The 11,704-nt window shown below is 43.4% G+C and overlaps 2 protein-coding genes across 2 annotated transcripts; both read right to left on the bottom strand.

The window, feature by feature from the left end:
- Window positions 1–677: 677 nt before the first annotated feature.
- On the bottom strand, window positions 678–1,991 carry LOC118901343 (phosphatidylinositol N-acetylglucosaminyltransferase subunit Y-like). Its single transcript, XM_036864556.1, has one exon. It carries the CDS (start codon window positions 1,970–1,972, stop codon window positions 1,757–1,759), a length of 216 nt encoding a protein of 71 aa, XP_036720451.1. The 5' UTR covers window positions 1,973–1,991; the 3' UTR covers window positions 678–1,756.
- A 43-nt stretch (window positions 1,992–2,034) lies between these two features.
- Window positions 2,035–2,410, bottom strand: LOC118901340 (protein preY, mitochondrial-like). Its single transcript, XM_036864555.1, has one exon. It carries the CDS (start codon window positions 2,408–2,410, stop codon window positions 2,069–2,071), a length of 342 nt encoding a protein of 113 aa, XP_036720450.1. The 3' UTR covers window positions 2,035–2,068.
- Window positions 2,411–11,704: the final 9,294 nt, after the last annotated feature.

Raw genomic sequence — 11,704 nt, 5'->3', positions numbered from 1 at the left:
GCATATAATTCAGCCATGTACATTGTACAACTCAGTGGATTTATTATAGTCACAGAATCGTGCAATCATTACCACAGTTGATTTCAGAATACAGTGCTTGTTTTATCAGCAAAATTCTTTCATTTACACTGACCATAGTGAGATTTAGGGCACATTAAAAAGAAAAATAATGCCATTTCAGGAAATGATGGGTACCTCTATTGTCTTCCGTGTTATTTGTATATTGCCATAGAGGAGGGTTTTTTTGGGTTTTTTTTTTTTTTCTGCGTTGGGTCTTCGTTGCGGCACATGGGCCTTCTCTAGTTGCAGCAAGTGGGAGCTCCTCTTCGTTGCGGTGCGCAGGCTTCTCATTGCGGTGGCTTCTCTTGTTGCGGAGCACGGGCTCTAGGCGCACGGGCTTCAGTAGTTGCAGCACGTGGGCTCAGTAGTTGTGTCTCGCAGGCTCTAGAGCACAGGCTCAGTAGTTGTGGCGCACGGGCTTTGTTGCCCCGCGGGGTGTGGGATCTTCCCGGACCAGGGCTCGAACCCGTGTCCCCTTCATTGGCAGGCGGATTCTTAACCACTGTGCCACCAGGGAAGTCCTTGCCATAGAGTAGTTTTTAAAACATGACTTGTACTACAGTATATACATTGAATTAATGCAACAGAAAACACATCCAACCTCGTTTTGTCTCTTGAAGGGGAAGAATCACTATCTAAAGGTTCTGTTAAACTACTTTAAGGTTCTATTAAGAATCAGTTAAGGTTATATTCAGTTCTTAGGTTTCTTTAGGGTAACTACTGAAATATTTATGTTACACTTCTGAAAGAGTTATTGTACTAATCAATCTTGTTGAAAGTTCTGGAAAATCAGGAACTATTAATGTGTAAAAATGCTCATGCCCTTAGTAGTGCTATTTAAAATAGGTCTCCTGTGGCAGGAAAATAAACTGAAATGTGCCTCAAAACGTAGCCCTCAACTCAATAGGACACAATTAGCTATTTGCAAACCTTTCAACCCCACTTCTACCTCCAGAGGCACATACTTTCCTGGGAAATTATTCTATTTTGGCTATTATGTGTCTCTCTAAATATTCTAAGTTTAAAATTTAGAATATTTTACATTTTCTCTTCCTTAGAGTCACACTCTAGTGACCAAAGGGGGATAAAAACCCCACAAAACTACAAATTGTTTTATGGAAAATGTCAATAGCTTATTTTATTATTAATGTAAGCATGTGATGCCAAAGAAATGAAGGTAATTTTACAAACTCAGAATTTTGGCAAATACATGAAGTTTCCATTTTATTACAGTTTTATACCACATTAGTTCAAATCCATTTCTCTACAACTACCTCAACAGAGCTCCTCTGGAATTATTTCAGTCATCCTTAACATGGGACTTTACCAGACTCTGAATGTAAAATAAACATATAAGATTTCAAATTAGTAACTTTTAATTATGAATGGGATAAGACATAAAGTCATCAGATGATGGCTGGGGCTATTAATTTCCAACAAGACACTCTGTTGAAATGTTTCTCCTGATACCCCAGGTATAAATAAGAACCTTCAAAAAACAAGGGCAGAACCAAAGTACAATAAAGAAGCCTCTGCAGCTTAAGCCTCCCCTAATCCTAAACCTCTGACAGAAGCTAGGCAAAGCATCTTTCTTGCACGTTAAGTGGGTGTCCAGTATTTCCATGTAGTTGACCTTTCAGAGGCAGACAGACACTCAAGCCTATCCTTAGGATATACCGTCTTGGCTCTGGCTGTATTAATTATGCCTGAAGAGTTTAATACCCATCCAAGTCCAAAGGTGGAAGAACACATACACGGGTATGGTGACCGGCAAGAGCAGACTGTAAAAGCACAGGCTGGTTGTGCTAGTGCAGCCCTGCGGGAAGTTTTCTTCCACGGAGGCCAAGTATAACAGCCCTGCTAACGAGACCAGCGGAATAAGGACAGTCAACGTAGGAAGAGACAGAAACATTCTTCCCCTCCACTGATTACCCGCCACTCTGACTTTTTAAAAGGCGGATGGTATTCAGAAAATTCAGTTGTGTGTGTTGTCGTTCTTACGTGTGATCTAACGCTGCTCCGTTTCTTCTTGCTTCTTATTTTGATGTGTCATCCTAGCTGCCTGTGGTATCATATTAGGAATCCCATCAATAATTGGATAGGCTATTCCTAACTCTTCGTTAATCAGTTCATTTGTCGCTTCGTATCGGAGCGGCTTCTTGGAGAGCGGGCACACCAGGAACTCCAGCAGCGCTGGGTCGAAGGCGCGGGGCGGTTCCCGCGTCCGCTCGCTCTGCTCTGGGGACGGCCGCGACACCGACGCGTGCACACACCTCTGGGCGACCGCGGGCGGCCGTGCGCGTGTCCCCCGCAGCGCTGAGACAAGCCGGCCGCAAACTCCGCGCGGCATGGCCTGGCGGCCCGCGACCGGGCCTCTGCGCGCCCGTGACCACCCCCCGGCCTTTACTTTTGGTCCCCCTTCCCTCCCTCCCACTCCCTCAGGACCTGCACGGCTGGAGGGGGCCTTGGTGGGCAGAGTATCAGGCCCAGGATCTCAACAGGTTCCTGGGGGCCCAAGTGGGCAGGGTAAACCTGGCCATGCTCTCTTTTGATCCTCTGCCCTCCCAGTGGTTCCCCAATTTCCCCCTTGGGGCGTGGGATCCCTTCCCTTCCCCCAGCCGCCTGTCAGGGGCGCCAGTCCTGTCCCACCTCCACTTCTCCTCCCCCTTCACTCCCCCCACACCCCATGTCCTACCCAGTTGCTGGGGGTTCCTCCCGTCCCCTTAGGTGTCCGTGGTCCCCCACCGGTGCCTGGTAGGTGCCCTATTTGCGAGGAGACTTGAATTCTGCATCCTCCTAGTATGCCATCTTGACTCCGCCCCACGATTTCCTATAGGTATTTTTAAACCCGGTTTTTCTGACTCTGAGTTTCCACTACCTATTATCTCTTTCTCTCAGATACCTGAAAATATGTTTACTGTTCTACTGGTTGTTAGTTAGAAGTGTTCTTTTACTTCAACAACTCATTGAAGTGTGTGTGTGTGTGTGTGTGTGAATAATCATTCTCAGAAAGAGGAAAAAACTTAAAAGAATCTCCCTGAGTCAAAGTATATGCATTGGAAAAGCTTTTTGAGATTGAAAAAATGGATATATTTGCTTTGCCTTCATCCCACAGCCAGGCACTGGGTAAAAAGTGGGAATGCAAATTTTGTGAGATGGTTTCCACCCAGCTCAGAGGATAACCCACACTCCCACATACACACGGTGGTAGTTGTTTACCTATGAAGATCTGACTGGCACCCTCCAAGTTCCACCTGTTAGAAATATACTTTTTCCCGCTATCGAGACAAGGTGCCTCTCCCTCCTATCAACACAGAAATTTCTTTTTTAAAGCACAGCAAAACAAAAAAACAACCCTATCTCCAGATGGCCATTGTTGCAGAGAACATATGGTGCCTGGGAGGAGAGAGAGAACCTTGGGCTCCTCCAGTCTTTTCCAACAAATACGTGGATGAGGAGTCTAGAATGCTCAATCTGAAAGAGGCGGGGGAAGCTCGAGGTCTGCAAGGTGAAGTCACCAGTCACATCCTGCAGTATCGGAGACTGTTCCCTCGCCTGGTGTTCCTTCCATCTCACTCACCACGGTCCTTAGAATACTTCATTCCTTGAGCACCAGACAAATGCAGCAGCCCTGCATAATAGCTGAGGCTGAAAATATTTCATTAACTTTGAAGCTGTGGAAAATAAAGCAGAAGAGAGGACCACAGAACAGGAAGCTGAGGCAGAGAAGAGGACCCTGGATGGAGTCTAAAAGGAATAAAAGAAGAGAAAGGAAAATACAGAGGAGCAGTGGGGGGTGGCAGGACAGGAGGAGGGGATGACCAGAAGGGGTGTGGACAGAAAGAATCTTGTCCTACTGTGTAACCAGGCTCCAAGGTTGGCCCCCGTGATGGTTAATCTTATGTGTCATATTGGCTAGGCCATGATATCCATATATGTGGTCAAACATTTTTCTAGATGTTGCTGTGAAGGTGCTTTTTAGATGAGATTAACATTTAAATCAGTAGACTTTGAATAAAGCAGATTGCTCTTCATAGTGTAGGTGGGCCCCATCTAATCAGTTGATGGTCTTAATAGAAAAAGACTGATCTTTTGCTTGGGAAACACAAGCAAGGAGAAATTCTATCATAGGCTGTCTTCAGACTCAAACTGCAATTCTACTCTAGGTTTCCAGTCTACTGGCCTGCCCCACAGATTTTAGAGTTGTCAGCCTCCACAATTGTATGAATCAATTCTTTAAAATAAATATCTCCTCTCTTTCTCTCATTCTCTCTCCTTCTCCCTCTCTCTCTTTCTCTCCCTATCTCTCCCCGCCCCTACACACACACACACACACACACACACACACACACACAGCATTGATTCTGTTTCTCTGGAGAACCCTGACTAATGCAGCCCCCAGCAATACCTCCCCTCCCTGTATGCCCATGCCATTCCTCACATCAAAAAGAAGGTCTTGTTTCTCCTATTGAATCTGAGCTGGCCCTGTGATTGCTTTGAGCAGTGAAATGTGACAGATGTGAAATTCTGAGACTGCTAAGTCCAGACCTTAGGAAACTTGGAACTTCCACTCCCTTCCTCTTGGAATGCTTACACTTGGAATGTTCCCACTTGGAACATGCTTTGAAAGATCCCAGCCACACAGAGAGATGACGTGGAGGAGAACCTAGGTGCTCTGGTTGATAGCCCCCATTGAGGATTCAGCACCGTCTTGGATTTTTGAAAACCAGATGAGCCCTCAGATGACCGTGGCTCCAGATGACATCACATCAGGTGGAAGAACCACCCAACTGAGCTCAGTCAACCCATGGGCATTATGAGAGATAACAAAATTGATGTTGCTTCAAGCCTCAACAAACTGCAGTGGGGTTGGTTTATTACACAGCAATAAACAAGCTGTCTTAAAATTTGGCCTAAGATAGACACTTTGTCTACTAATAGCTGTTTTTCTGGATGGCTTTGTCCATGCCCCATAAGAAGAGAGAAAGTCTCCAGGAGAAAGGTTGCCCTTATTTTCAAACCCAGGATCCCCCTTCCCTAGGTCTTCAGGCAGCTACAGCCAACCATGCCAGGGCCCCAGCTAAAGAAAGTCACACTACCACACCTTTGCACTTGAAGTCAGCAGCTAAAAACTGCTCCTTCAGCTTTGGTTTCTAACAGCCAATGGTCTGTTTATTAGCAAATAAGAAAAGTGGCCCCACACCTTTTAGCATGTAGAACAGAGTGGTAGTGTTGCTGGGGTGGAAGCAGAAACTTTGCAAGGGAGTCGTCTGAATTCACTTCACTGTTATTTTCTTGAGAGGAAACTGGCCTTAGTGGCTTCCTTGCAACATTATATTACACTGCATTGCCCAAGGTCATTATCAATGCAAACCACAGTGGAACTAGGCCAAACTGCTCATAAACTTCACTTTATGACCTACCACAGGAAGGTCCTCCACCTTTCAAGAAGGAGGTTCATTCCAGTCCTATTAGAAGTTTGATGATAAGCCCTAGCACTTATGTTAAGACATTTACAACACGGATTTAACTTAAGAGAATGTAAGAAATTCACAGACATACTACCCAAAGCACTCTACAGATTCAGTGCAATCCCTATCAAACTACCAATGGCATTTTTCACAGAACTAGAACAAAAAATTTCACAATTTGTATGGAAACACAAAAGACCCCGAATAGCCAAAGCAATCTTGAGAAAGAAAAACGGAGCTGGAGGAATCAGTCTCCCTGACTTCAGACTATACTACAAAGCTACAGTAGTCAAGACAGTATGGTATGGTACTGGCACAAAAACAGAAATATAGATCAATGGAACAGGATAGAAAGCCCAGAGATAAACCCACACACATATGGTCACCTTATCTTTGATAAAAGAGGCAAGAATATACAATGGAGAAAAGACAGCCTCTTCAACAGTGGTGCTGGGAAAACTGGACAGCCACATGTAAAAGAATGAAATTAGAACACTCCCTAACACCATACACAAAAATAAACTCAAAATGGATTAAAGACCTAAATGTAAGGCCAGACACTATAAAACTCTTAGAGGAAAACATAGGCAGAACACTCTATGACATCAATCACAGCAAGATCCTTTTTGACCCACCTTCTAGAGAAATGGAAATAAAAACAAAAATAAACAAATGCGACCTAATGAAACTTAAAAGCTTTTGCACAGCAAAGGAAATTATAAACAAGATGAAAAGACAACCCTCAGAAAGGAAGAACATATTTGCAAATGAAGCAACTAACAGAAGATTAATCTCTAAAATATACAAGCAGCTCATGCAGCTCAAAATCAAAACAACAAACAATGAAATCCAAAAATGGGCAGAAGACCTAACTAGACGTTTCTCCAAAGAAGATATGCAGGTTGCCAACAAACACATGAAAGGATGCTCAACATCACTAATCATTAGAGAAATGCAAATCAAAACTACAGTGAAGTATCACCTCACACCAGTCAGAATGGCCATCATCAAAAAATCTACAAACAATAAATGCTGGAGAGGGTGTGGAGTAAAGGGAACCCTCTTGCACTGTTGGTGGGAATGTAAATTGATACAGTCACTATGGAGAACTGTATGGAGGTTCCTTAAAAAACTAAAAATACATCTACCATACGACCCAGCAATCCCACTACTGGGCATATGCCCTGAGAAAACCATAATTCAAAAAGAGTCATGTACCACAATGTTCATTACAGCTCTATTTACAATAGCCAGGACATGAAAGCAACCTAAGTGTCCATCGACAGATGAATGGATAAAGAAGATGTGGCACATATATACAATGGAATATTACTCAGCCATAAAAAGAAACGAAATTGAGTTATTTGTAGTGAGGTAGATGGACCTAGAGTCGCTCATACAGAGTGAAGTAAGTCAGAAAGAGAAAAACAAATACCATATGCTGACACATATATATATGGAATCTAAAAACAAAACAAAACAAAATGGTCATGAAGAACCTAGGGGCAGGACGGGAATAAAAACGCAGACCTACTAGAGAATGGATCTGAGGACATGGGGAGGGGGAAGGGTAACCTGGGACAAAGTGAGAGAGTGGCATGGACATATATACACTATCAAACGTAAAATAGATAGCTAGTGGGAAGCAACCGCATAGCACAGGAAGATCAGCTCTGTGCTTTGTGACCACCTAGAGGGGTGGGATAGGGAGGATGGGAGGGAGGGAGATGCAGGAGGGAAGAGATATGGGGATATATGTATACGTATAGCTGATTCACTTTGTTATAAAGCAGAAACTAACACACCATTGTAAAGCAATTATACTCCAATAAAGATGTTAAAAAAAAAAAAAAGAACCTAGGGGCAGGACATGAATAAAGATGCAGACGTAGAGAATGGACTTGAGGACACGGAGAGGGGGAAGGGTAAGCTGGGACAAAGTGAGAGTGGCATGGACATATATACACTACCAAATGCAAAATAGATAGCTAGTAGGAAGCAGCTGCATAGCACAGGGAGATCAGCTTGGTGCTTTGTGTTCTCCTAGAGGGGTGGGATAGGGAGGGTGGGAGGGAGACACAAGAGGGAGGGGATATGGGGATATATGTATACGTATAGCTGATTCACTTTGTTATACAGCAGAAACTAACACACCATTTTAAAGCAATTATACTCCAATAAAGATGTAAAAAAAAAAAAAAAAGTAGACAGAAAAAGCTGTCTACTGCTCCTGGAGATGCACTAACTGCAGAGAACATTCATTCATGCCACAAATATTTTTAAGTATCTGCCACGTCCCTGAGACTGTGCTAGGTACTGGCACAGATGCACCAATTATGGTCCCTGCAGTCACAGAAGTTGAAGGCTATATGGGAAAGAGAGATAACACCATGGTGCTCTAAAGATTACAATCACTTCATCAAACACCGATCTTTAGGTCAAAAAATAAAAGCATACGTTTCTGGGAACACTTGAAAAAAAAAAAAAAGATATTCACAGACTCTCACTGCAACAGGGTCTAAAAGTTATATTCTACATTCAGGTGTGCAAAAAAAAAAAAAAAATTGTAGTTTATTTCCCATAAATAATGACATTCTTCAGGCCTACCTTATTGATTAGTTGGGGATCAGGGGAGTGTTCAAAGTCCGAACTTGCTACAATGGATGGCAACACAGCTGGTTGAGTTTAAGCCATCTCTCTTACTCTCTTAGATGACTCAGTTTTCCCCTCCTCTGGCTCTTCTTACTCAGGAGGTGAGGAGTGTGCATTTTGCATGACCTGAGGGCCCGTGTCCACATGGGGAGCTTCAGACTCTCATTGTTCTCCTGGGGAGTGGGGCCTCTGGTCCCATCTCTAGACTGATGGCCACAAGGGTATGTGTCTGGTTCCAGCCAGTTTTCCTGGTCATGGATCCTCCAAGCTGCTCCCTGGGACATGCCCACCTCTGTGCTCCTATTTACCAAAGCCTACAGGACCTTCTGACCCCAGCAGCCTCCACAGAAGGAGCTGCCCCAGCTCATCTGTGAGGCAGACTTGCTAGCAGTGCTGTAGCATCCTGCCCTGCCATGTTGGCAGTGCCTGGGCGCAGGTCTTCTCCTAGAGACTGGCTGCCCCTGTCCCCCTCCCCCAGAGGAACATGCCACCAGCCGTGACCTCAGATTCCCTTACATCTGGATGTTTTTACTATAGAACCCCTGGAGGACCCACTCATAAGGGCACAATGAGATACACGTGCCTGAGCTCCCCACCCCCTACTCTATCTCAGCCTCACAATTGACCAGGGCTGGAAGGGGTATTTTTTCTACTATCTCTGTGATAACTAGGTTCTCTCTATGCTATAGAACAGGAGTTGGCAAACTTTTTCTGTAAAGGGCCAGAGAGTAAATATTTTAGGCTTTGTGGGCCATATGGTCTCTGTCACAACTATTCAACTCTACTGTTGTAGTGTAAAAACAGCCATAGACAGTATATAAATGAATGTGATTGTGTTCCAGTAAAGCTTTGTTTGCAAAAACGGGAGGTGGGCGGGATTTGGTCTGTGGGCCATTGTTTGCCAACCCCTGCTGTGGAAGAAACCAGTTGAGCTGAGTCTTCCAGGCATAGCTTCTGATAAGGAAAAGTGTGGTGGATGAGAGATAGTCACAGTTTGGGGGTCTGTTTGGAGTTTTTTGACACTGTTGCCATCAAACTGTGGCTCTGTGAATCTTCACTTTAAAAGCCCGTAACTGCTTTGACCAACAGAATATGGTGGAAATGGCAGTGTGCCTTTGCTAGCTCAGTCCTTAAGAGACTGGCAGATCTCTTTCTGTCTCTTGGAACCCTCGCTCTTGAAACCCTGAACTGCCATGTAAAAAGTCCAGTTACCCTGGAAAGACTATATGGAGAGGATCTTAGATTACACAGAGATGAGAAGGGTGCAGTGGAGCCCAGCCTTCCAGCCATCCCCACCAAGACGCCAGGCACATGAGCGAAATCGTCATGGATCGTTTAGGAAGCCCAGCTGAATTCCACCGATTGCCCCCCACCTCCCACCCAAGCCATAGGAGGCAGAAGACTCACCCCACAAAGCCCTTTCCGAGTTCATGACGCACAGGAATGGTTGTTCTTTGAAGTCACTAAATTAGGTGAATTGCCTGAACAGATTATGGATGAAAATTCAATGGATTAATTCAAAAATATTATTCTTTTTCCACTTAAAAATCTAACAGAGTCACTAAATCTCATTGCTTCCCCTTCTTGGTAAGTACAAGGTAAAGCTTCAAGCAATTGATTTCTTGTCTTACATATCAGAGCATGAGAAGATTAAATTTTCCTACCACAAAATTCCAGCCCAAAAATTCTGGAAGGAAACATGAGTGACTCAGATGAAACAGTAATTGGTTTGGGACATGAGAGTATGTTAGCATTGTGTTTGACAAGGATTACATTTTTACTGCCATGAAGGGGCTTGTATCTTCCTTGGCACAATTATGCAATCCCCCAGGGCTGCACACAGGACAGGACGTGTCTATTCAAGCATCACTGGAATAAACAGGATTAATGAACACGAGGCCTTTCTCCCTTCTCTCTGCTTTTCGAGAGGGGAGGATTCTTGCTTTGCGGGTATGCCAGCACCTGGACTTTCCTCTTTGGTGCAGAATCTGGGTAATGGACAGATTTTCCCAAGGAATATAATCAGAGTGAGAGTTCCCAGAGTGTCTTTGTGGGGAGCGTAAATGGAGGCCCTAGGGTTGGGGGTGGGGCTGGAGGTGGAGAGAGAATAGAGGAGCCACGTGGAGGGGAGGGAAAGCGTGGGTGGGAGAGAAAGAAACAGATTGTCGGCCACTCTGTGCCACCTCTGTGTGTGGGAGACGCTGTGCCGGGTGCATGTGGGGGAAGAATTTTATAGTGGGCAACTGGGAATGGGGAGTAGATTGATGGAGTAGCAGCTGCTGCCTGTGTGGAAAACAGTGGCAGAGAGCAGAAGAGACGATTGTTAAGAGGTTTGGCTGGACATTAAGAACTTTATCCCCACCTCCATCTCTTTGGTCTTTTTTCAAAGGCTAAATGGCATTGAAATAGTTTGATTATTATATGTGCCTATTATAAACCAAGGTGTTTTCTTTTTTTCAAAACTATCCTTTAGAGGAGAGGAATTATAGCCAAGTCCCTGTAAAGTTTCTCATATTTGGGGCTTTCTTTCATTTACTTTATTTCGAGCAGCTAAGTGCTGTTTGGGGAAGGCACATTGGCCTAAAAGATCTCCATCAATGCTGTTTTTGAGTGATTCTGAAAATCTGGAAATTCCCTGATGGAGTCTAAGAAAGAAGCAAAAATATTAACTACAAATTTAGTTGTTTATTTCTAGGGTATCAGCTCATAATTGCAATCAGTGATATTCATTGTCTATAGAACATCTTTTATAGATCTTGTAAGTCTTTTATAAATCTTTAAATAGATCTTCGTAGGTCTTTAAAAAGCAAAACAGTACATATTTATGTTATGGAGATCCAACGTAAACACCAACAAGGTGACTAAAAAGAAAAACAAGAGATCTAATATTATAGAATGGGTACTTGCTTCTTGAGGTGACATTTCCAGGGAGAACATCATTCACAGAATCAAAAAGAACAAATTCTCCAGTAACTTAGATGGAAATAAAGATGATGCACTGTGAAATACTGTGGAGAGTGGTTCAAAAAGTAACTCCAGTCATGTTTTTAGTGATTTTTCTTATAGGGGAAAATAAGGGGTTTTCTTTATATCTCAGGTTGTTTTACTTGGGGACATATAGATGAATGTCAATTTCTTTTGTGCTTCTCTGCTATTTCTTTCAACTGACCCTGCACATACACTGAGCCACGTTGGGTCCCAGTTATATTCAGGCTTCACAATACATTCTTTAAGGCCTATTGAAATAAGCAAAAATAGCTTTTGTCTAAATTTCATGTATGTTTCAAAAGAAAATGTGGTGTTTAGAGTCTTTGTTATCCCCAAATACTTGTTTTTGCGTTTCTCAGCATGCATAGATAATTTCAGAGAAAACTCAAGGTGAATCTCAGAGTTGATAATCACATATAATTGTGCTTCTTGAGATTGACACATAATTTTATAATATTACTTTAATTTGCCAAAGGAGAGGGTAGAAAAGGAGCTGGAAAACTTTCTTTAATCCTTGTGTTGATTTGGCATAA

The sequence above is a fragment of the Balaenoptera musculus genome, chromosome 9, assembly GCF_009873245.2.
Source record: "Balaenoptera musculus isolate JJ_BM4_2016_0621 chromosome 9, mBalMus1.pri.v3, whole genome shotgun sequence".
Lineage (NCBI taxonomy): Eukaryota > Metazoa > Chordata > Mammalia > Artiodactyla > Balaenopteridae > Balaenoptera > Balaenoptera musculus.
This window is presented reverse-complemented; position numbering and strand designations above follow the sequence as displayed.

What these genes read in the sequence shown, in the direction of transcription:
- LOC118901343 (XM_036864556.1), bottom strand. Translation starts at nt 1,972, where the DNA reads ATGTTTCTGTCTCTTCCTACGTTGACTGTCCTTATTCCGCTGGTCTCG.
- LOC118901340 (XM_036864555.1), bottom strand. Translation starts at nt 2,410, where the DNA reads ATGCCGCGCGGAGTTTGCGGCCGGCTTGTCTCAGCGCTGCGGGGGACA.